General features: G+C 32.1%; 1 protein-coding gene across 7 annotated transcripts in view; it reads left to right on the forward strand.

Moving 5' to 3' along the window:
- LOC139481156 (aldehyde dehydrogenase family 3 member B1-like) overlaps window positions 1-25,602 on the forward strand; it is a 32,078-nt gene continuing 6,476 nt past the window's right edge. For 4 of the 7 annotated variants that reach the window (XR_011654567.1, XR_011654568.1, XM_071264302.1 and 1 more), the window contains exons 1-12: window positions 1-154; window positions 5,392-5,535; window positions 6,759-6,854; window positions 7,814-7,949; window positions 9,771-9,856; window positions 10,909-11,072; window positions 11,369-11,495; window positions 12,635-12,738; window positions 13,552-13,684; window positions 19,706-19,776; window positions 20,436-20,551; window positions 25,030-25,159. Coding sequence is in view for 4 of the 7 variants with exons in the window: in XM_071264302.1 (XP_071120403.1) it covers window positions 137-154; window positions 5,392-5,535; window positions 6,759-6,854; window positions 7,814-7,949; window positions 9,771-9,856; window positions 10,909-11,072; window positions 11,369-11,495; window positions 12,635-12,738; window positions 13,552-13,684; window positions 19,706-19,776; window positions 20,436-20,551; window positions 25,030-25,159 (1,325 nt within the window). In the remaining 3 variants the exon portion in view is untranslated. Of the gene's footprint in view, window positions 155-5,391; window positions 5,536-6,758; window positions 6,855-7,641; window positions 7,778-7,813; window positions 7,950-9,770; window positions 9,857-10,908; window positions 11,073-11,368; window positions 11,496-12,634; window positions 12,739-13,551; window positions 13,685-19,705; window positions 19,777-20,435; window positions 20,552-25,029; window positions 25,160-25,602 lie in introns of all 7 variants that reach the window. The other 3 variants (XR_011654569.1, XM_071264303.1, XM_071264301.1) reach the window with 1 other exon arrangement.

A 25,602-nucleotide genomic window follows, 5' to 3' on the forward strand; every position in this document is an offset into this window, starting at 1 on the left:
TTGTTAGATAGACGTTTATAAAATACTTGATTTCTCACTAGGTAGTTAGAAACTTTTTAACATTGAGCAAGGTTGAAGTTCACTTTTTCATCGCAAACAAACTGTTGAGGCTGCAGATTTACATCATCTAAAAACAATGGCCAGTTTCACAGAGGTATGTTATCAAACAGTGTAAAGTAGAAATATTCAAAGTACAGGAATTGACAGCAAATTTAGTTGGAAAACAGAACAACTAAATGTTTTTGTATGAGCTTCAGCCGAGATATCATCCGGTCAGAATGTAGTACTTCGTTTTTTTCACAGTTCATTATGTAGAACTAAGGTTTGTTTCACAGTTCAGAATGATATTAACTAATTTATCAATTGCACATTGATATTAAATAAAGATTGAATAATGACATTTTAGGTGGGCCCATACCCACGGCATTGTCCTTAAGTTATATGGTTCGCTACTGACGCTCTACAGATCCATAGAGGATTTAATTCACCCTCTATGGATCTGTAGGGGGTCAGTAGTTAACCTTTTAACGAATTTATCGCATGCCAGGGCTTTTCAAAGTAGTCGGTAGACGGCAGATTTCCGCCGTTTACGGTGGCTTCAAGGGCCGGCTACTTCACCGACAAAAATATAAATTAAAAAAGAAAAAAATATCTTTTTCAAATGTTTCCAGGCAGCCGAGAGACGTATTGATTGTCGCAAAGTCGCGGTCACGATAAACAAGGATGAAAAGTCAGTGTTTATCTGTGCTAAATATAATTCACATGAATTCAGGTCACTGATTTGTTGTCTATTTGAAGTCGGAATGCATCGTTTCTTTTCAAAGATAACAAGACAGACGTTCCGGTGGTCATTGAACGATAACAATGGAGACGTTCCGATGGTCATTAACTTGTTGTTTTTGGCTTTTAGAACGTGAAGACCATCAGATAGGATGACAATTTTATGTTATGGAATAATATCAGTCAAATTAAAGAAAGTGTAGCAGATCATGTTCACAGTTGTTCAAAATCTTAAAACCAGTATCTTTTGAAGTTGATTTTTCAAAGTCCACGTTGTGTTCAGAGAATCAAGGTAAAAAATTTACAGAAAGTAGAATATTGTTGACCCAACCAAAAATAAATAACATTTCCAAATGATTTATGTATCCGACCAAAAAAGAGATAATCAGTGGATAAATCAATTTATTGTCAATGCTTGAGAAATAATTGTATGATTTAAATACGCGTAACAGTCTTTGGAGAAAAAGAGGGGTAATTGTTTACAAATGTACGTAGTTAAAATAAATCTATCAAGATTTCTAACAAGAATCGGATTGTTATATAAATAAAACTCTTATAAAAGCAAATGAATTTTCAGTATAAGGAAAAGAGAATAAAAAATAAACCATTACATAAAAAAAAAATGAAATTCCTTTGAGATTTTTTTTTCTTCTTTAATTTAATTTCTTACATAAAAAAATGGTCATTTGAAAATTGAAATTAGGTGCTAGGAGACTGCAAGAATGCAGGATTTTGCTCTATTTATGCCAGAGCTTCTGGAGGCCTTGAGCAGCCCCCAGACCCCCTGTCGTAAAGCACCAAGCTTACAGCTTGGTGGGCATCAGGCTTCGCCGAACAACAACAACAACAATACTTTATTTTAAGAGGGTTACACAGTTAGCTATATCATGTAACTAATCTTCCCTGAGGCCCTCATCATGAGAAATCAAACGAAATGCAAACTATTATACATTGCATACATTAGTATAATAAGTAAGTATGATAATAATCATGATAATCATGATAATGTTCAATACAACTTGATAAAATGTGATGAAAAAAATAAACATGATAACAGAATAAGAATAAGAATATTTTATTATTACAATCAAGGGCCCTTGATTGGCAGCATAACATGTACACATAGAACAATACATCATGATTTGTAACAGAAAAACATTTTTATATAATAAAATGAAACATTAAAAAAAAAAGTTCAGACAGGTGTGATTATCTTCATTTTATAAAATCAAATACATTTAGTTCCAGGCAGGATCAGAACCAAAAAATCATTACAATTATCATTGGTATTGCATACATTAATTAACATTTCGTCTAACATCTAGACATGTAATAATATAGCTCCCTAAATATTTAAGTACAGACAAATTTTCATTAGTAAATAACCAAACAAATTTTGCCTCATTTGAAAGATGTATAAAATTAGGACAAATACAGTTTATCTCCTTGAAAAATATCTCCCTATCACTTTTGTATGCTGGACAACAAGTTATAAAATGTTGTTCATCTTCAACCAGATTTAGAGTACATTTCTTACAAAGCCTTTGATTTCTTTCTATGTATAATGTTTTATACCTGTAAAAACATTATACATAGAAAGATAACATGATCAGTTTTTAATATTATTGATGCAGCTAGGTTGATTTCAATAAATGATCTGTTATTTTGTATTTGAAAGAATTAACATTTGTAATATTTCTTAAACAGTATACGTATTGGCAAATTATTCCACAAGAATGGTCAAGAATACACAAAAGAATTTTTGAACAATTCTGTTTTTGGTTTAGGGAGTATGAGGTTTCCTTGAACAGCATATTTCAAGGTGTATGGATTTCTGTCTAAAACATAATGAAACTTGTTAGTAAGATATGATGGGGCATCAATTTTAATGCACTTAAATGTCATCACTAACTTATGATATTTTATTCTCTGTTCAACATGTTCAACTGTCATCCAGTTTAAGTGTTTGAATAAGGGTGCAGAAGGAGCAAATGGGTCTGTCTCTAGTATTAATCTAGCAGCCCTCTTTTGTAATTTTAATATCCTTTTTAAACGCATGTTTCAGCCACCTATACATGTAATTGTGATTTAGCCTACTACTACAACTTCAAGGGAAAGCCCTGGCACGCTGGACTTTTTCTGCTGCGTTTTGTTGAAAAATAAAACAATGACACACAACAACATTAATAGATGACGTCACCATTAACATGTCATGAACCCCTATGAAATTTACTAACCAATCACAACGGTGCGATAATGATACTGTATATATTTCTTAGCTCATATCATCTCATACTGTGTTTTTAGACCATCTTATGTTTTCGACCTAATTCTTCTTTCACTTCCCGTATCCTGCGCATGATGTCATATTCGGCTACTTTACCTAGTAACAATAGCAAATGATACCACATGTGGTGAAGATTTTCCAAATAAAGTTATTATAATTAAGTATTTATGTTTTTTTTTATTTGATATCACATTTTTGTACCCTTTCACTAATTCTGAAAAAATCAATCTAAAATAAACAAATTTTCTAAAAATATGGCAGAGGTCTTTTTGCATGCAAAGTTAACTTGAAGGTCATTCAGTCACATGACTGTCATGGGGTTAGTTGTAATACTTAAAGGTTATTTTATATTCTTGAATGTATACAAGATCATACAAGGCTTACAAAGTGCCTCATTTTGAAATGTGAACAACTTGTCCAAAATGATATCAAAATAATATTTTGTATCTTATAGTTGTATATGTAACAATTTGATTCATTAAGTCATCAATTTGATCGCCTCTAACACTTTGATATAAACTTTGTTATCAAATTTATAACCAATTTCAGATTTGTACGACACATCATTTCTGATTTTAGACCCGTTTCTTCATTTTTTGTTCTTAGTAACAAGTATAGGTCAAAAACACAAGACATTTGTTTTTATCAACAAAGCGGTGCCATCGATCTAATGAACTCCAATTTTACCATATGGTTCCCTGATCATGATCATGCTGATTGTGGCAGGATCCACCTACCACCTGATTGGTTTCTGAACAATGCTGAAGGCTAATGATGCATATTCCATATTACATTTTGTACTTATCATTGTAGTTTTCAGTTAACAGTTATACAAGTTTGCAGATAATTGTTCAGTCTGGGATCCAGATACCTGTGATTGGTACAGGATCATTGATACAAATTGTTTGCTGAAATAAGTGTGCTTCCACTAGTATTCCTAGAGAGGTCTCCCATGAAATATTGTCTACCAGACAAAATTTATATAATAAAAATCATCATGAAATACATTGTACATCATTGTACATGTTGTACATGTACATGAAATAGTGTCCAATGGTGTCTTGTCCATGTTGTCCATGAAATTTTGTCAGCTCCCTCATTTCATGAATAAGTGAACAAGGTTAAGTTTTCGTGGTCAAGTCCATATCTCATATACTATTTAGTCTACTATTTTTGGTGCATGGAATGATTGTGAGGTGTTCATGTCCAACTGCCAGATGTCATCTGACCTTGAAATCATTTCCATTGTTCAGTGGTCAAAGTTAAGTTTTTGTGGTTTTTTCTTCTTTTCTTAAACTATATGCATTGATATGCAAAAAGTGAGCTATATTTGTTGTATGGAAATATTTTATGGTCATGATGATGTACATGTACATGTCAGTGACAGTCAGTCTCACAAGTTTTATTTGACCTTACCCTTTCATTTTCATTGTTCATTGCTCAATGTTTTCTTGGAACATAAGTTTTTGAGACACTTGTAAGTTGTAATGAAATTTTGATAGATTTATTTTCCCATTATTAAGCATCATGACCATGTTAACAAGAAATATTATCTGTACATAGTCCAAGGACACAGTTATTGTCCTTTGGTTTTCGTTGTCTACCAGTATAGTCCCTAGTGTGAACAGTGTATAACTAAAATTTTTAATTTGATACACTTTCCCAATTTATTTCTTGATATTTAATTGATATTTAATGCATGAAATATTAAGTAGGGGGATGAAATTACATGTTAAAAAAATTTGGGTGCTGAATCTTTATGTTAAGGAGTGATTTGGTCCAGTTCAAAAAGGTCAAATTTTATAACGTCTAAAGCTGTCAAACTGAATTTTAGACCTTAATTAACACAGAATTGTCAATATTTTGAGTTAGAGCTGGTAGAAGTTTCTGTAATTTTTATATTATTTGTCCCACTAGTAGTACACTACACCATTTTGTACACTGTAAAAATCTTTTTGAGATAGAGCAGATGCAATTTTTTTAATTTGAATTTATTGTCTAAAGAAATTCACTATGGAATAACTGTGTTTTTGGGCCATGTGGGCCATTTATATGGACAAAATATGGAAATTTTTCCTTCTCTCCCTTGACAATTTTTCATACTAAGATAGGGACAAAATTTCATGATACAATATTTCATAGGATAATATTTTGCTTTACACAAGTACCAGTATAAAATGGCTGCATTATGTGCATGGATAGTTCTAATATTTCCTTCAGCTTCTAAAAAGGGTATGATATTTTGTTACTGAGACTGAGTCTCAGAGAACACTCTCATTTATGTGACAAAGTTCTTGATAGTTCTCTTTATTCTGTGTTTGTAGCTTGTGAATGGAATGAAAACTGCCTTCAGAAGTGGGAAAACTAAATCATACGAATGGAGAAGACAACAATTAGAGGGAGTTCTCAAACTGATGGATGAAAATAGAGAGGAAATTACAGATGCCTTAAAGAAAGATTTACACAAGGTTAATATAACTTGCATTGTACCATTTCATTTTGACAAGAACAAGTGACTTTTTATATGATATGGTTATGAAATCATCTTTGTACATGACCATGTTGACCTACATGCTAAAACAAATGTTTTAACTTGCTAGATTACAAGGTAATGGTGGTCCACAGGAAGACATGGTCACCTTGTTCTGCGCCATCTTTGCTCTTTCTCCAAAGATTTGCATGCTAAGCAGAGAACTAGTATACATAAATTTTCTCCTTATGACAAGAAGCTAAGGCTACCACAAGAATGATAAACCACAAAAGGAGTAACACAAGATTTAAGAAAATTACTTGTAAAATAAGTTTTCTAATTCTCCCTCATACAGTCTATTATATACACAGAAATTAAAAATAATATGTTGTACCATTTGCAATCTATGATACATTTCATATTATCAACACATTTAATGAACTTACAGCAATTAAAGATCTCAATTTTGATTCTCTAGTTTTAAAAAAAAAAAATTCATGGAGAACAATATAAAAAAGAAGATGTGGTATGATTGCCAATGAGACAACTATTTACAAAAGACCAAAATAACACAGACATTAACAACTATAGGTCACCGTACTGCCTTCAACAATGCAAAACCCATAACTGCATACTGCATAGTCAGCTATAAAAGGCCCCGATAAGACAATGTAAAACAATTCAAACGAGAAAACTAACGGCCTTATTTATGTAAAAAAATGAAAAATGTTTGTCTACCTGGATTTTGCAATTGATTTCTTGCAAGGATTATTTAAATGTGTAAACATTTGTTTGATAAGTCTGCAAGGAAAGTTTCTATTGAATGAAATAATCCCTTTCTTATCTTAATAGTAAACTGTATTTCTCATACTATGAGTTACTTTAAGTCATCATGAATAGTTTGAAAATCATATCAAATGTTTACGGCATAAACCTATAACTCAATTTTAGTATCGTAAAACCCACTTTTTCATTGTCTTTGTGTAATTTGGCTGTTAAAAAATGATGTGAAATATACGTACATGTATAGTCATGATAGTCATGAAAAGATAAAACTTAATAATTTATTATATTTTGAATGGTATGAATTTGTCATATTTTAAATTCTGAACATGAAATTCAGTACTCTCAACTATAAGTTGGTTTTCAGTTTTGGACTGTTATATAAGATGTAAATAGAAATAGTACCTGTAAATAGCTGTTCACTGTTGTCTTTTGTAGCCCAAACTTGAAGCTGTTGTGTTTGAGATTGACTTTTGTAGAAATGATTTGATTGAAACAATGAACAACTTAAAGGAATGGATGAAACCAGAAAAGGTATATATACATGTAGAAGGAAGCAGATATCAGTACTGTTGAAATTCCAGTATTTTGGTAATTTCCCAGTATATTTTTAATGAGATTGAGATGTACTAATGGTACTAACTCATGTTACTTGTGTTTAATATAGAAAAGCTTTTTTTAAAAGATAATAATACTGAATTGTAGATTTAATTTTATTAAAATCAAAGTGTTGCAGCATCAATCTGTCCCTTATTAGTTTGTCTTCAAAAATGTGTTGTCTTTAAAGTGTTAAGCTAATTTTTAGATAACTTGGCCTTTAATGCCTATTGAGTTGTTGTCATCTCTTGGGTGTCTGTTGTCTTCAATTGTACTGTAAAACTTTTTCAAAGATCTTTGCTTACTCTGAAACTACTATACCAATTTAAACCAAACTTGAGACAGCATTTTGTTTATTTGTTGATATTAAATGAAAAGTATAAGTTATTTAGTTAAGTAATTGTAGAGAGCATTAATGGCCTCGGACTTAAAAGGAAAATGTGTACAGTTTTAAAATGTCAATGCGTGACAATGGATTGCCCAGGGGGAAGGTTGGCATCAAAGATTTGTTATGACAATTCCTTTATCCTTTATCTTAAATTTAAATGCACTAACTCTGTAACAACGAAGAATGCAGTGTCTTTTCATTCTGGATCTTATACCATAATTGTATGAAATTATTATGGTGTTAGGACTCACTGTCCTTTGGAGAGTTTTAAAAGTACATTGCAATTGTGTACACTTGAAATTAAAAGATCTATGTTATTTGGGCAAACAATTTTAGGTAAAGAAGAGTTTAGCAAACTTTATGGATACTTGTTATATACAGAAAGAGCCATTTGGTGTAGCTATGGTGATTGGTGCATGGAATTACCCTATACAACTAACCATCATGCCAATGGTTGGTGCTATTGCAGCAGGTACTAATTTTAATACCATTTAAGATGGTTTTGTAGGTTAAAAAGTCACTAATGAATTTGATGGACACAGCTTATATAAAGAAAGAACCCTACGGTGTTGCCCTTGTGATAGGGGCATGGAATTATCCCATACAGCTTACTATTATGCCATTATTTGGGGCTCTAGCAGCAGGTATAGTCAAATCTTTCAAGTTTATGGACAATCCAAAATATTTTGTTGTTCCTGTTACATAACCAGCTTATCTCTTCAATAGTGCAGTGAAATATGCACAATGTTCTTTCTCACATTTTTGCAGCTTGCATTAATTTTTTTTTTAAATGCCTTGCATATTCCAAACACACCTTTTTAGTGCACAATCCATTCCTGCCTCTGTATATGTAACAGGAACAATACAACATATTGGATTATCTATTAAAATGTGTTGTAATTTATTTATATATTGAACAAAAATGTTAAAAGTAGCTTGTATTTCCAAATGAGTACTAGTGGTTTCAAAACTTTATCAATTAAACAGTTAACTTGGCTAGTAAGAACAAATTTTGATTTATACTTATACTTCAGTTTAGTAAATCTGCTGGTAGATGAAGTCTATGATCAATATTTCCTTCTTTCCTAAAAAAAACTGCAGACACTTGCATTATGAGCAGATGTAAAGGGTTGTTTTCCCTAATTTTGCCTTCATTTTTCCAAGTTGCAATACACTTGTATGGATTTCTTCAGCAACATTATTTCAAATTTTATAAGATATCATAATTTTACAACAAGTACAAAGAACGAATAAATAGCTCCTAGGTTATTAACCACCACCAAAAATGAAATAAAAATGATAGTATTTAGTTCCATCAGCACATTAAATGATTTTGATTGGCCTTTTTTAAACAGCACATATTATGGTATATCAGTCTGTCAACCCGTGTGCTGTAGCTCAAATAAGTTTTATTTAATCAATTGTCATGATATTTTAAAGCAATATTAGGATTGGTGGAATAAAAGTTCCCTTTCTATCTAATTTTTTTTAATTGAGTTATTTCACAGTAACAGGACTATATCATGTATATTAAACCTTAAGATTTCCCTCACAGATATATATTGCACACTAAATTTATAAGTAGATTTCCTTGAAACTTACACTTAAGGAGAGTTCCTTGGTAGTTGTTGTTTCAATGTGGATATTGAAAAAGGTTTATCACATGGATGCTTTTCTATGGAAATGCTTAGATTTGTTTTGCACATGGGAAATAAAGCTATTTTTTTGGGGAAATGTTTAAAAGTTTTAAAAAGATTACCACATAAAAAAAGCCAACCAGGCTGACATTCCTAGTTTGATTTCTTCACCCCAATGAAAACAACCTGTAAGGTGACATCATTCATATTTTGATGTTTTTATACAGTCCATACTGATCTCAAATTCCCAATACTGCATAGATTTTAAAGGTTTTCAATGGTGTCTTAAAATGAAATTGGACATGGTAAAAGTGACTATCTTGGAACAAAACTTCTGCAGGTCAGGTGTTTGCTGTGATCTCCATCTACCAATATTAGACAACCACCTCACACTAAGCAATATATTAATGTAAATTCAGAAATTATTGCAAGAGTTTTATTAATGCAAACAGTGTCACTGAGTGGGTATCGCAATAACTAGAAATCACATTCCGATGTCAGATACATATAAACATGATAAATGCATGGAGATTTTACTAATTTACTTTCCTATTTTTGTCCATCCTTTAGAAAAAATATTGCAATAATAAATGCATTCAATAATTTCTGAATTTTCAGCATTTAAAAATAATTAATACAGAAGCCTTACCTATTATCAAAGGTATTGTATGTTCTGTTCTACATCTTATGATGAAAGAAAAAGATATTGTGTGTGCTTATGGGACCTTTTTGATGTTTTGCCTTTTCTGTGACTCTCACTGTGGATGGATGAACCTGTCTAAATCCTCCATGGCTGTTGTGTAGTTGTAATGCTTGCTTTTCTTTTAGGTAATTGTGTTTTATTGAAGCCCTCAGAAGTATCATGGAACACAGCACAATTGCTGGAGAAATTGATTCCAAAATATTTGGACAATGTAAGTCGTATTAAGATGTATATAAGATACTGTGAATTCATTTATTTTTGTGGGTACAAATTTTCATGGATTGATAAAAACTTGTATATCCTTGAACATTTAATTTGGTTTTGACCAAGTTTGCATACAGAGTAAGTATGTATAAGAATATGTTAGAATTTACATGACCAAATGGGACCCATCAGGAAAAGCCAAATTCAGTTATAGACTTACTATGCCAGAAGGTGATGACGTTATTATTATACCCCATGCAACGAAGTTGCGGAGGGTATAATGTTTTTGACCCGTCCGTCTGTCAGTCCGTCCGTCAGTCCGTCCGTCAGTCCTGTTTCTTGTCATCGCAACTCCTCTCAAACCACACAACAGAGTTTCATGAAACATTTTTAGATGAAAAGTACATATTATGTAGTTGTGCATATCGACAGGAAATTACGATTCAATTTTTTTTCTAGGAGTTATGCCCCATTGAACTTATTTGCTTCAATGTACTTCTGCAACAATTTGTCAACTCTTCTGAAACCACACAACAGAATTTCATGAAATTTTGTAGATACATGTAATAAGGACATACTATGTAGATGTGCATATTGACAGGAAATTATTATTCAATATTGTTTCTTATACAATTTTTTTTTCTTACACTTATTTAATTTCTCCAATGACAATGTGGGGACGTGAGGTATGTGAGTGTGCTCACTTAGGTTCTTTAATATTTTTAAAGTGGAAACCATTTGAAAGTAAACATTTACAATAGATTAAAAAGTTCATCTAAAACTAGAAGTCTGCATAGATTAAGACATTGATCACATTTATCTGGTTTGATAAATAATAAAAAAAATAAATTAAATTGAATGTGAAAAAAATGTGATTTGGGCAATTTTGGCAACTGTAATCATAGTACATGTGTATATGGTGCAAAGAAAGACAACTCTTGTGAAAAAATTTGTTTTAGCTTTAACTTACTTCTGCTTTTGAATTTTTTTTTATTGTTTGCTTGAAAACTCTCAATAATAATAAGTGCATAACTAAACTCTTAGTTTTTTGTTCAACAGGACTGTGTTAAAGTTGTAAATGGAGGAGTGGCAGAAACAACAGCTTTACTAAAGGAGAGATATGACTACGTCTTCTACACAGGAAACACATTTGTAGGAAAAATTGTTATGAAAGCTGCAAGTGAATATCTAACTCCAGTCACATTAGAACTTGGAGGCAAAAGGTAGATTTATGTAAAGTGGTATTACTGTACATGTACAACATAAGAATTAACTTTAAAAATCAGTTGTAAAGGGCTTAACTCATCAGACTCATACAATGTGCAAAAAAAGATGACAAAATAAAGCATTAACTGTATAAAGTATTCTAAGAAAATTCAGTATTCTTGGACTGAAAACCATAAACAGAAATATTTGATAAAATAACTATAATCATTTTCCGTTTCTGCACTCTAAATAAAAAACATCTCTTCAAAGACTTTCCCTGTATAAAAGAATAATGTTTTTTCTTTTTCTTCAGTCCAGTGTATGTAGATAAAAATTGTGATTTGAAGGCAGTAGCCAACAGACTTATGTGGGGGAAGACATGTAATGCTGGACAGACATGTATAGCTCCTGATTATGTCATGTGTACAAAGGATGTTCAGGTAAGGGTAGATAACTTATGGGTCATACACGAGATATTAGCCATTGACATTTTGGCCGGAAAATGTTTTCTGTTGACTTTTCATAGCTTTATCAATGACAAGTTTAAGTTCTCAAAAACTATTAAAAATTATTAAAATTTTATTAGACTTTTACAGATGGCTTATAATTATACATGTAAAACATTTATAAAAAGAAAAATGGGGGTCAATGGGCAATTTTTTTTAAAGGCATTCAAATGGATAAAACCAGAGGATTCTGAAAATGGGACAGCGATTCCAAAACATGACAAGCAAACTTCCTTAACTGAAAGGGGAAAGATGTTTTTCTCCAATCAAACTATACATTCAAATAATATTTTAACAGACCCATTCAAAAAATTCCTCAGACGTATCATATTCATAGTTCTTTGAACTGAAACTGATCAGATTTTCCATACATTTTAAATTAAAAAATACATAGGAATCAATATTAATGTATGATCCACTTTAAAAAGAAAGTGCATTTATTTCTTCAGATAAATAAGTGTATAAAAGTATAAAAGTATGAATGGTGTATATATATATTTCTCTAATTCTATGGAAATATATCCCTTTCCAAAACAATTGTATAAAAAAATTTAATCAACGTGTAGTCGCCGGTGATCTCGGAAGATGATTGGCTGAGTCAAAGGGTCATAACCTTTCTCAGCTCCCTGAATTGATCAAAATGTTCTAACAGGGTTGAGTTCAATATCGTAGCAGCTACGTAGCGGCTAGGTAGCTGCTATCAATAGCTATGTAACAACTAGTCTATAGCTACACGTTCAATAGTCAAAATCTACGTAGCTGCTACGATATTGAACGCAGCCCTGGTGTTAATGAAATTGACAACTTCTTGAAAGTGGAAGGCACTCAAAGAGGATTTTGGTTTAGAAAAGAAGAAACTTTATCTTTTAATCATTAGAGAAACAGATTATTACATAGTAACACGTGGATTATCAGATTTATCCAATCTTGATAGTTAAATTATAAATTTTAAAGTCCTCGCCGAGGCTCAGACTTTAGAATTGATAATTAAACTATCTCGATTGGATAAATCCGATACTCCACTTGTATCAATGTAATAATCTATATATATATATATATATTTGATTTTGTAGGAACAATTAATTCAGAGCATGAAAACAACATTAGGTGAATTTTTCCCTGATGATCCATCAAAGTCAGAAAGTTACGGCAGAATGGTCAATTCTAGACATTTCCAGTAAGTATAACTTACAGCCCATTGTAATGAAATTATTCTATAGATTTGTAATTTTCTATTCATTTAAACATATTTTGACAGCTTAGTTAATGATGTAAAAACACTTTGATTGCACATGTGCAACGGGCCTGTCATCCTGTTAAACCAGAGAATTGTTCATTTTCAAAGTGGCTTGCATTCTCTATTTTTGTGGATTATAAATGATTCAGTTTTGAACAGGTAATAAATATTATTAGATAATTAAATAATTTTTGGATAAAACATGTTTTCTATGTTTATAATGCTAGGAGGATACCCCTTTTGATATTCAGATCACTTGGTCAAAGTCACAGAGATAATTGATAAACCAAAATTTTGTTATCCAGATAAAATATTTTTGAATCAATTGTTTAATCTTCATAAAAATGGCTTGAAAATATCACTTGGGAATAACAATACCTATTATTGTTATAAGGTCAAGGTCACAATACCTTTAAAGACTTTGTTCTCTGAAATTTTAAGGAACAGTTTGGTATTTATTTGTCTTGGACCATGCAGTTTTTGTTGGATATAAGGCCTTTGGGTTAGCTAGGCTACCACAGCAATTTATAGAAATTTTGGTATATTTTTGTTTTTTCAACATATTACATAAATTGTCAGCAGGCTTCATAATTTTCTCTACTAAAATCAAATAAAAAAACCGTATTGACACAAATCATGATTTTCTTCTACTACAAATTCAAAAACATCCTAACTCAGCTTTGGCACCTATAGTACATCTGTAATTTTATTCAAATATTTAAAATAGAATTAGATTTGTTGATTTTTTTTTAGACGAGTGAAAAAGATGATTGACAGCAACCAAGATAGTATTGCTATTGGTGGGGATACAAATGAGAAGGATAATTATATCTCTCCAACAATATTGAAAGATATCAAATTTACAGATGCTGCCATGAATGAAGAGGTATTTAAAAGAATATGATTTAATATACAAGGATTTTTAAACCAAAAAGTTCAGCACTGCTGACCAAAATTGTACCACCATACTGAGACCAATAAAACCACACTAAAATATTATACCATCCTGGGTTTAAGGTCCTTTAAGGGCCTGGGACCCACACTTATATAAAGATGAGATGTGGTATGATTGCAAATGAGTGACAGATACCCACTAGAGACCAAATGACATATGACATATATGTACTGTCATAGTTCACTTATAGATGATTGAAAATCATGATCCCTACCTTGTAGAATGTATTATTCATCTAAGGCCATGGTTTTTTAATTTGTTGGTTTACGGATTTTTCATCTGAAAAGGTCGGGTCGGTCGGTCGGAAAAAAAAAAAAAGTCCCAAAACTTACTGATTTTTAAGGTAAATGACTAAATTGTTTATAGTACCCTTTTGATATAATTATTAAGGGGGTTCGCAGGTCTAAATCATTTATATAGGATTTCTCAATATTTTTCTATAAATGAACTTTATCTTATAGTTAAGAGAAAAATAAAATAAAAAAATGGGGTCACCGTTCATTTGCGCTCACAATCTGCCTTCGAAAGAAGCATACATCTTTGTAAAAGTGTTTTTTTCCTGTTGAACTAATAGGAGAAATAAAGGTAATATCGAAATAAAAAAAGAAATTTATTACAGAAATTGCTCAAATTTTACAATAATTTAGTTTAAGGAAAGCATATATCGAAATTATATTAAAAAATATAGGTCACCGATGAGTTAAAAGAGATATTTCAATTTTAAAGCCAAAAAATGTCATTTTTCCACCAAAGGGAGATAATTTGGAACTTTTCAGATGATGTTTACATTTTAAAAGTCATCTGGGGCCAACACGAATTAATTTTTTTGATTTTTTTTGGTACCATATGATAAAGTAACAACTACAAATGGTAATAAATAAAATTTGTAATGAAAAACAAATGTTTATTTTTTTTCTGAAATTTTTATACCCTCAAGCCTCCTTAAATGATTTCTGTATACCACTATCATGGGATACCCCAAAAAAAATCAAACAATGTTTCAAAACAATATTTTAATATTGTCAAATGTAAATGTCTTTTTAATGCAGTGTCAACATCTTTATTAATGCAATGTCAATGTTTTTACACTTCTTGTGTATTTTAAAAGACTGTTTTTGAAATAAAATTGTTTGTTTATCTCTTTTTCTTGTTTGTTTTTAGTGCATTCCTCACTGCTGGTCTCTTTCCACTCTGGAAGCATGTGTCGCATATAGGTTGAACGATTCCATATTCTTGTTTAAGGTTCTGTATTTCTTGGTTTGTGATCACCTCAGTATCACCACAGAAGAAACAAACTGGTGTATTCAATCCACTTACATCTGAATAATAGGTAGTTTCCATTTCACTGTTACACGATTGACCTTCTCTGACATAAACAGTCTCTTTCATGACTCCATCTGGAAATAATGGGGCCCCACAAGTAAATATGAACTCTTCTTGTACCCGCTCTATTAATCTCATCTGGTCTATAGTTAGACGCTTGCCAGAGTACACTACTCTCCTCTTCCCACATTCTCTGCAAATAATAAATGATCTTGCTCTTGCTGCTACAAAACTTCCTTTGTGACCAAGATCTGCTGATGTAGGGACGTTTTTGCTGACTAAGCTGGGTCTTCCAGAATCATCTGTTTCTTCTCCATAGACATCATCAAAAGACTTGTATTCATCACTATCTTTCTGAACTGGGACAGGATCTGGCAGCCAGTGTAGATTATCAAACAACTCTTGGGATAGACGAGGGGGATTTATTGTGCAATAGGCACAGTTTCCACACTTCTTTATTTGGTATGTGTATTGTCTTTCTCTGGTGTGCAAATCTATAAAATTCTTCAGACATCTAAACTTTTCTATATCCTTTTTCGTCTTCAGTTTTTCAATTGAGAGGCCTTCATCCAGGTGGTCAAGAATACTCAGCAAATGACCAATGTCTTCTTTATCATCAATATTTGCACTTTCGTGCATGTTTACATTCCTGTCCTTCCACTTCAGTCTACTGAATCTGTCATCAAGTTTTGATATAACATGTTTTGTTGACTGTAATAGTGCAGTTTTGAAATCTGGTTCTTTCTCGCCTATGTTCCTAACTTTGGTCATTGAGCCGTTTCTCTTCATCTTTCTTTCATAGTCTTCTATTATGTCTGGTCTCTCCAGGGCTACATTTTGCAAAGCGAGATTCAGCAAACTCATCATTCTCTCTGCTGGATTGGCATAGCTAGCCATTGGTGCTGTTCGTGCTGTGACCAGCATGTCCAAGTCTAAAGAAATAAATATCAATATACAGGCTAATTGCACTGACCAAAATGTAGACCTGTGATCTGGACCGCCATCTGTGTACATAAAGAGTAATGGTACATCAAGATTAAGGTCCCCTGTCAGAGTATGAAGTATGTCAACTGATTCAACAGCATGACGTATAGCTGTTGAAGGCTGAAAGAATTTATCTTTTAAAGTTACAAATACTTGCCCCTCGTAGAAACTGTCCCTTCTGTTATCAGGAATATCAACAGAAAAAAGCACAGATGGAACAATTCCACACACATGAAAATCATGATCGAGTGCAACTAATGATCCTACCCCAAGTGTCAAAGATCTGTTGTGAGGTCTCACTCCAGTAGATAATGGCTGAGAAGGTTCTCCAACTGGGACAATGGCCTTATCATCTAAGGAAATAAATCTTGCATGTGTTTTCCATCTAACAACCATTTCTTTAAATAAACTGTACTGATGTGCTGCAAAGCGTTTGTCTTCATGTTGGCCATGCAAAAGTCTTTGTTGTACTGCAAATTTGACTTTAAACCTCCCAGTATAATTTGCTGCATTGTTGTGAGTTGGACTTGGTGGCCAAAAATTGTACCTTATTGTAGACAAACTTGGAATGTGGGCTTCGTTTGTCAAGCGTGATGCTATCTGGTTACGTAAATTTGATAGTGATATAGCACAAGGCATGTACTCATGGTCAGCTCCGCGTCTTTCATGTACAACTGTCCTTTCATTCAGAAAGGATTCCAGCTCTTTCCAAAACAGCTCCAAATCTTCACATTTTGGATTACCATTATTTTTTCTTAGATCATATAGAAGGTCTGGATCGTCAGCATCCATTATACTTTCTATGACTCTGATGTCGACATTCTCTTGTAAGGAAGATTCTGGGGCTGTGTCATCATTTGTCAAGAATCTGTACATCTCCCGTAAAACAGCTGGTTTAAGTCCTGTTCTGGTGTACCTGTCAATAAATGTTTTCCTTACCTGTCTTGAAGAATAAATAGGAATTTCTTTTCTGAGTTTTTCAACTGCAGATAACTGTTTCATATCATTTCTAAGATTTTCATCTTTGGGTATCCGCCAAAGAAAATTCAGATTACCCATATAGTTTCCATGTTGATAGGTGTAAATTGAAACAGGAAAGGTCAACTTCATGTCTGTTAGCCACTTCCTTCTATCATACCTGTCTTCTGGCTCTAAATCAAACATACTAACTGGTTCATAGACTTCTATCTCTTTCAGTTTTTCTTCCACTTTCTTATACTGATCTTTTGACTGATAATTAGGACTGCTGTATATAGTACGGATGGCACTTTTATCTGTAAGGGATCTGACTGTGGTCTCTGATTGATGATGTGAAGCTGTTCTTTGCTTCTGATCCTCTAAAAATCTGTAGTACTTCATCAAAGATTCTATCATTTCTGTCCAGCTCTTTTTTAACTCAGACATCTGACTGTTTAGAAACCATGGATACATAAGAACATCTGACATTATATCAATGTGTTCTTTAAGACATGCGGACTTCATAACAGGTGTCTTCTTCTTCTGTGATCTCCATTCATAGTATCCTATCAGATCACTGAATATTTTTGGGATGTGTATGCCTCTACCTAACAGTTTGTCATGGAAGGGATCAATATACCATAGGGTATCAGTGAGTGTAGAAACAACTCTTTTTCCAACTGTTTCTACTTGTACAGGTGTAAATCCATACTTCTTCTCAAACATCAACTTTAGAACATCATTGTAAAGTCTGTCCTTTGCATTGACTGGCTTCCTGTAAGAAGAAAATGTCGACCTACGTGTACTTTGTGTGTTTATTTAAAATAATATATAAATCCTTGATGCTCCACAGAGTCTGGAAGTTGTCACTGAAATGAATTTTATATACAGGAAGACATGCAGAATGGGGTGTTAATATCCAAAAATGAAACAAACAAATGACCTCTATAAATTAATAGCTTAATAAATCACTTAAATACAAGTGGACAATGGCAATATAAAAATTACAAAATGTGGGTGTAGCAATGGTACTATTGCTCAAAGAACAAAGGAATATATGTCACAGTACATTCTTCAACAATGGTTAAAATTTATAACACATTGAAAATATCGAGGCTAAAAAGATCAAATATAGCAACTTGTGAAACAATTTAAAGCTTATTTCCTAATGCATGTAGAATGAAACTTTGGTTAGCTTGCTTGCTTTATTTGTATATTGAAAATCATTGGGATAACACCCAATTAAATTCAAATATGATATATATACAGGTTTAACTATGCCTATATATATATTGCTTAAAGATGTGAATCTTATTTACAAAGCTTGTATAAACAATTATACAAACAAAGCAAGCAAGCCAACCAAAGTTTTGCTTTACATGCAGTAGGAAATTAGCTGTAAGAAAAACATATGTTTGACAGACAGAAACATTTAACAAACAAAAAAATCAAGTGAGTACGAAAATCAACCACTGAGCTTGGACCAGGCACTTACTTATTCCTTGATAAATTCTTAATTTTCATAGACTAGCTAAAAGATCTGAGCTTGATATAATAAAAATAATCAAACACTTGCTTTCATTATTTCATAATTGGCCAACTTTAAATTGTATAATTTTTGTTGTTGGGTTGCTGTTTTATTGACGTATACCCCCATTTTCCATCATACATAATATTATAATTTGTTGATGGTTGGTTTATATGTCCAGCCTTCTAAATATCAATTATTCCTATAATCAGACTACATTTTATTTCATGCAGGTCTACATTTAAACATGTAAATCTTTTATCAATGACCGTAAAAAATAACACAGTTTCAATATTTATTTCCAAACATATAACATGTACATTTCATGTACGACCTTTTACCTTTCTTCTGGAAATTTGTCATATCTCCTACGGGCAGTCATCATAATTTGAAAAGCATTTGTTTTTTCTGGACATGATGTTGACTTTTGGGTATCTGTGTCTTTCATCACATGCAAATAATTGCATTTAAATAAATCAACTATAACTGTCATTGGGGTATTGGAATCGGTAATATCGGTTCCATCTTTTTTGGCCGGTAGTCCTTCTTTCGATATCCAAATGGATGAGCATTTTTCATTTATCAAATTTGAAAGGAAGTCTCCGATAGTCTGGTCGTCTTCCGTTACCTTAACTAGTTGTCTTTCTCGTTTAGAAGGATCCGTTTCGTCTATGACGATGACATACATTGTAAACAACTGCGTAATGAAATGTGTAAAACTATATATCTTACGGAATGATGACAAAAAAATTAAAACGATCTTACTGTAACAGACAATTAACATAAGTTTCGTTTCGTAAAACTATTTTCGAAAAATACACTTTTAATCTCAACAGCGATTGGCTAGATTTAGATTGTATCTATTTAGAACAAAACAAAACGATCGGTGTTGAAAATAGCACAGTTCGAAGGTAAAATTTAATAAAGCCGATATTTTTTAAAATTTTTATTTCATGGCTACCGCATTTTATAGGGTCGGCGGAAATAAAAAACACGAAACTGCGATTTTATTTTTTTTACCAAAATCGGGTCGGCGGATCCGTAAACCAACAAAATAAAAAATCCTGGCCTAAGATCTGGAGAAAAAAAAATACACTTGTATATGTTAAATCTTGATCATAACTTTTTTCCATGAGTTAACGTCATTTATTTGTTTTCAGATATTTGGACCTGTTCTACCTATTATACCAGTAGGTAATGAAGATGATGCTATTGAACACATTGTCAGTGGGTTAGTATCATACAGTCAAACTAATTGTATTGTACATATTCCAATTTAAACATTTTTACAATTGCAACTTAATTTTAACCAGTAACTCATTTCCCACAAAAATTGTGCAATTTGTAATGAATTGAAATGTAGTATAATTTCCAATGAGACATTTGAACTAACTGCCAACCCTTACAAATGACAAGGATGTAAGCAATTTAACATGACCATCCAGCTTTAAACATTGAGAAAAACTTATATTACTCATTCATAAAATTGTCTTTTGATCTAACTGACTGATATTTCCTTTCTAAGCACAGTAGAGTGATATGAAAAATTATTGCTAGAAACAAAGGAGCATGTGCCATTGTCAATGAAATTAACAATGTTGTCATAGGTAAAATATTAATAAAAAGATAATCATTGGTCATCTCAACTCAATTGATTTTCTTACTCACTATACCGACTATTGAGATGAACAAAGATGATCTATAAGTATATCATATAGTGAAAAGAGAGGGAAGATCTATTCCAACTTTTAGGGGTAATTTAACACATAACATATTGTGTATTATATGTGCCTACTTACATACCAGTAGATTTGTATACCATGTTTTTGCTATGAATTAATGTTGTGTATTATCTCCCCTTGTTGTACTGTATCTTTGATATTTTTACAGTGAGAAACCTCTGGCTATGTATGTCTTTACAAATGATAACACAGTGAAAGACAAGTTTAGAAACTCTACAAGTAGTGGTGGTTTGGTTATTAATGATACCATGATGCATGCAGGAGGTCAGTAATATTTGTTGTATTTATAACAAATAATGTTGAATTAAGATTGGGTAAGATAAGTAACGAGCACATTGTTATCATAAACATCTGTCATCCTCCATCTTGCATATTTTGAAAAAAGTCATTTTGAATATGAACTGTTAGCCACCGCTTTACAAGCAGAGCCAAATACAATGAAAGTCCCAACTATGTATTGGCTTCCGAAGCTACACAAAACCCCTTACAAATATAGATTTATTTCGTCTTCAAGCCATTGTTCAACTACTAAATTGTCTATTCTTCTTACCAGCACACTTGGTACAATTAAAAACCTGATAATAAATTGTTCAAATAAGGCCTTCGAAAATAGTGGAATAAATTACTTTTGGAGTGTCAAGAACTCGTTGGAAGTACTTGATAAATTGCATGCTTATATTGGTGATTTTGAATCTGTTCAAAGTTTTGATTTTTCTACCCTGTATACCACATTGCCTCACATTCTCATTAAGAAAAAATTCACACACCTAATTAAATGGGCATTCAAAAAATCAGAATGTGAATATATATGTTCAAACTCTTTTAGGTCATTTTTTAGTAGCAATAAACAAAAAAACTATGTTAATTGGACATGCTTTGATACTATATATGCCCTTGAATTTTTACTAGATAACATTTTTGTTCGCTTTGGAGATTCCGTATATCGTCAGATTATCGGAATTCCAATGGGGACTAACTGTGCACCACTTATTGCGGACCTGTTTTTGTATTGTTATGAGTTACAATTTATGACAAAAATAAGCAAAGACCCATCGAAACAACATCTGATAAACAAATTTAATAATACTTTTAGATATTTGGATGATATTTTGGCTCTCAATAATGACGACTTCAGTATGTATATTAATGAAATTTATCCTGTTGAACTTACTTTAAATAAAGCTAATACTAACAATGACCACTGCCCTTTTCTTGATCTTGATATCTATATCACTAATGGAAAGCTGAATACTAAAATTTATGATAAAAGGGATGATTTTTCATTTCCTATCGTTAATTATCCGTTTTTAGATGGTGACGTTCCCTTGTCACCATCTTACGGTGTTTATATATCTCAACTTGTACGATTCGCTCGTGTATGTAACAATGTTTTGGATTTTAACGAGAAAAATTTATGTATTACTGAAAAATTATTACACCAGGGTTTTCGATATCACAAACTAGTCAAAACATTTACTAAATTTTATCATCGGTATAAAGACATCATTCGTAAATATAGCTCAACATGCAGACTTCTAATACGTTCAGGTATTTCACATCCAATTTTTTATGGTAATATTCTTTATAAAGCACAAAGGTGTCAGTATTCACCTCAGAAACTTACAAAACCTTTGAATAGACTTATTAAGAAGGGATATAATTACGATACTGTTGTCAAGTCATTAAAGATTGCATATTTTGGCGTTAATATTGAGTCACTGATAAGGTCTTTGCATCGGAACTAAACACATTTATTCTAAAATACAGTTGTTGGCATGACACGGGTTATGTTCTTCTCATATATGTTATGATGGTATGATACTAAACCCCTAACGGGAAGGATTGTGCCTGATGTTCATATGATGAAATCATAATCTTTCAGTCAGTTTAATTGAAGTCTGGAGCTGGCATGTCAGTTAACTGCTAGTAGTCTGTTGTTATTTATGTATTATTGTCATTTTGTTTATTTTCTTTGGTTACATCTTCTGACATCAGACTCGGATTTCTCTTGAACTGAATTTTAATGTGCGTATTGTTATGCGTTTACTTTACTACATTGGTTAGAGGTATAGGGGGAGGGTTGAGATCTCACAAACATGTTTAACCCCGCCGCATTTTTGCGCCTGTCCCAAGTCAGGAGCCTCTGGCCTTTGTTAGTCTTGTATTATTTTAATTTTAGTTTCTTGTGTACAATTTGGAAATTAGTATGGCGTTCATTATCACTGGACTAGTATATATTTGTTTAGGGGCCAGCTGAAGGACGCCTCCGGGTGCGGGAATTTCTCGCTACATTGAAGACCTGTTGGTGACCCTCTGCTGTTGTTGTTTTTTATTTGGTCGGGTTGTTGTCTCTTTGACACATTCCCCATTTCCATTCTCAATTTTATTTGGTATTTTAGACTAAAAAAACATCAATTAAGGTGGTACCAAACACCTTGAATAAATGAAATTTGGCTTGTTTATCTTTCATAAAATTTTGACCAACTATGTACTTTGACCCTTTGAAAATTATAAAAAAAATCAAAATCCTTGAACCACACACTTTCTTGGAAAAATTTCATTTGATATATCATGTATATAGCAGTTTGACAAATACTAATTATTGTACCCCCGCTTTAAAAAAGGGGGAGTATACTGTTTTACCTCTGTCTGTCCGTCAGTCAGTCCGTCCCATGAAACTTTCGTCACATTTTTCTCAGGAACTACACATCCACCCTTTCTGTAATTTGGTATCAACATTTATATATGTCAGCCATACCGTGTGATGCGTTTTCAGATTCATCACTTGACAACTTCCTGTTTACCGAACACTTGTATGATTTTACACATGATAGCCAAGTTGAAATTTTTCCTCACATTTTTCTCAGGAACTACAATACAAGGATTTCTGAAATTTGGTTTCAGGATTTATATAAGTCAGCTATACCGTGTGATGCGTTTTCAGATTCATCACTCGACAACTTCCTGTTTACCGAACACTATTAATATTATCCACTTGCGGCGGGGGTATCATCAGTGTGCAGTAGCACGCAGTTTCACTTGTTTTGATCATTGAGAATCTTAATATTTCCTTAACCAAACAATGTGATTTAAATATTTAGCTGATTTTTACAGAGTTATCTCCCTGTAGTGTTAGGTACCACCTTAATCCTTTGGATGTTTAGTTACCAAACAACACTCAATTACTCATTTCTGGCCGATTCATACAAATGATATGGTGATGTTGAGCCAGTTGTGGGATGATGGCTTACATCTAAGAGGTGATGAACAGTGGTACCAAAGTTGTTTAATTACCTCCACCCATTTCATTGAAATTTTACAGAAAGATTACACACCTATTGAAAGCGCATACCTTCTTATATGTGAACCAGGATTATTGTAAATTTTTCAGAAAATTAATTTTGATCTGTACCTTTAATTGCTTACAAAGGTATATTGAGGCTATATTCACACAGTTTCGTTATAGAAGACCAAGTTGGTAGCATTGATGATTCATTAATCATTAGAACACACCTTCCAAATCGAGGGCATTAGAGTTTGTGAGATTTTGTGTTTGAAGATTTTGATTAAAACATTTCATATCTGGAGAATTTCAAAAAAGGTATCAAAATTCATTGGTATGTATACTTGGTAACAGTTTTAGTCCTTTCCTTGTTTCCAAAGTCCTTTTTTTTCTGTTAAATTCCAGATTTAAATTTAGAGCGTCTCTGTATATTATAATAGTATATAAATCGTAGTATACATGGGGATAATGCAGATAAATGTGAAAACAATTGTCTTGTCACCGTCTGAGTACTTATGAAAATTGTGTGCAAGTTAAAACGGAGGTATAATAGTAGTGGTCCTTACGATCTAAAAACCACGATATGGACAACGCTCTGATTGGCTTATTTATTTATCCTTTTTTTTTTTTATCTATCATACGATTTGTTATCAATGGTAAAACAGGTAGTCATGTCACTGACTTAAAAGTCGATTTGATGACAGAAACTCACTGCTATATTGTATAGAGTGTCTATATATATTATAGTAGTATTTTAATCATAGTATAATACAATACATGTAGATATACGCAAACATAATTGTCCTTTTTTGTATAGAGTGTCTATATATATTATAGTAGTATTTTAATCATAGTATAATACAATACATGTAGATATACGCAAACATAATTGTCCTTTCCCCGTCCGAGAACTTATGAAAATAATGTGTAAGTTAAAACCGAAGTGTAATAGTAGTGGTTCTTACGTTATAAAAACCATGATAAAGACAACACTCTGATTGGCTTGTTTATTTTTCATTTTTGTTATCTATCATACAATTAGTTCTCAATGTTAAAACTGGAAGTCATGTGTGACATGAAAATCAGTTTGATGACTGAAGCAATATTAGGATGCCTAAATTTTCGTTTTTCTCCCAAAATAACCCAAACTGAATAGTCATAAGAATGAACGACAAATAGGACTATGCATGGTACCTATAGGACACAGAGGCATGATAATTAATTTATTGTGGGAGGAAGAGAAGCGACACACAAAATGAGGTCTTCTTGTTTAAAAGTATAAATAAACTTCACATTTTGTAATAGAAACTTAAAACTGAAGGATAAATACAAGTTGGCAAATGTAAATATTTGTGAAACTAATTATTTACTAGAAAATATTAAAAATGGATAACCGTATGACAATTGAAATTATAAAACATTCTAGGAATATTTTGATTGAGTCATCTTCATATTTTAGTAATGACCTTGCCCTTTGGAGGTGTTGGGAACAGTGGTATGGGAGCTTATCATGGCAAGTTGACCTTTGACACATTCAGTCATAATAGAGCTTGTTTGGAAAGAGAACTTAAAATGGAAAGTTTACAAAGGTAAGTAAATATAACATAAGTAGAGTTTCAACAACTCAATTTATACCGTACCATAAATACAAAATTTAAAACTGTTACATTTATGAAAAAAATATGTTTTTTTTTTTATAAATTGTGTGTATTAGGTAGCTTTATTTTCTGAAAAGTTTTATGTGATTTGTTATCATTTCTGTAAGCTTTACCTTTTCATGGGAATTTGTGATAAGTTACCACTTCATAGCAATGAGAGTTGTTGTCTAAAATTATCATTGGATTTTTTAATAGCCTAATATGTTAGATGTTTTCTGACAAATCAGATAAGTTCTTGATCACAAAGCTTTCACCTGCGTTGAGACAGCAAAATTATTAAGGGAATGGATTCTTCTGGTGTTACAGAAGATAATATTTAATATATTCAGAAAACAGACTCTAACAAACTTCTAAAACGATACAGAGTTTCTTAA

The sequence above is a fragment of the Mytilus edulis genome, chromosome 7 (assembly GCF_963676685.1).
Source record: "Mytilus edulis chromosome 7, xbMytEdul2.2, whole genome shotgun sequence".
NCBI classification, from domain to species: Eukaryota; Metazoa; Mollusca; class Bivalvia; order Mytilida; family Mytilidae; genus Mytilus; species Mytilus edulis.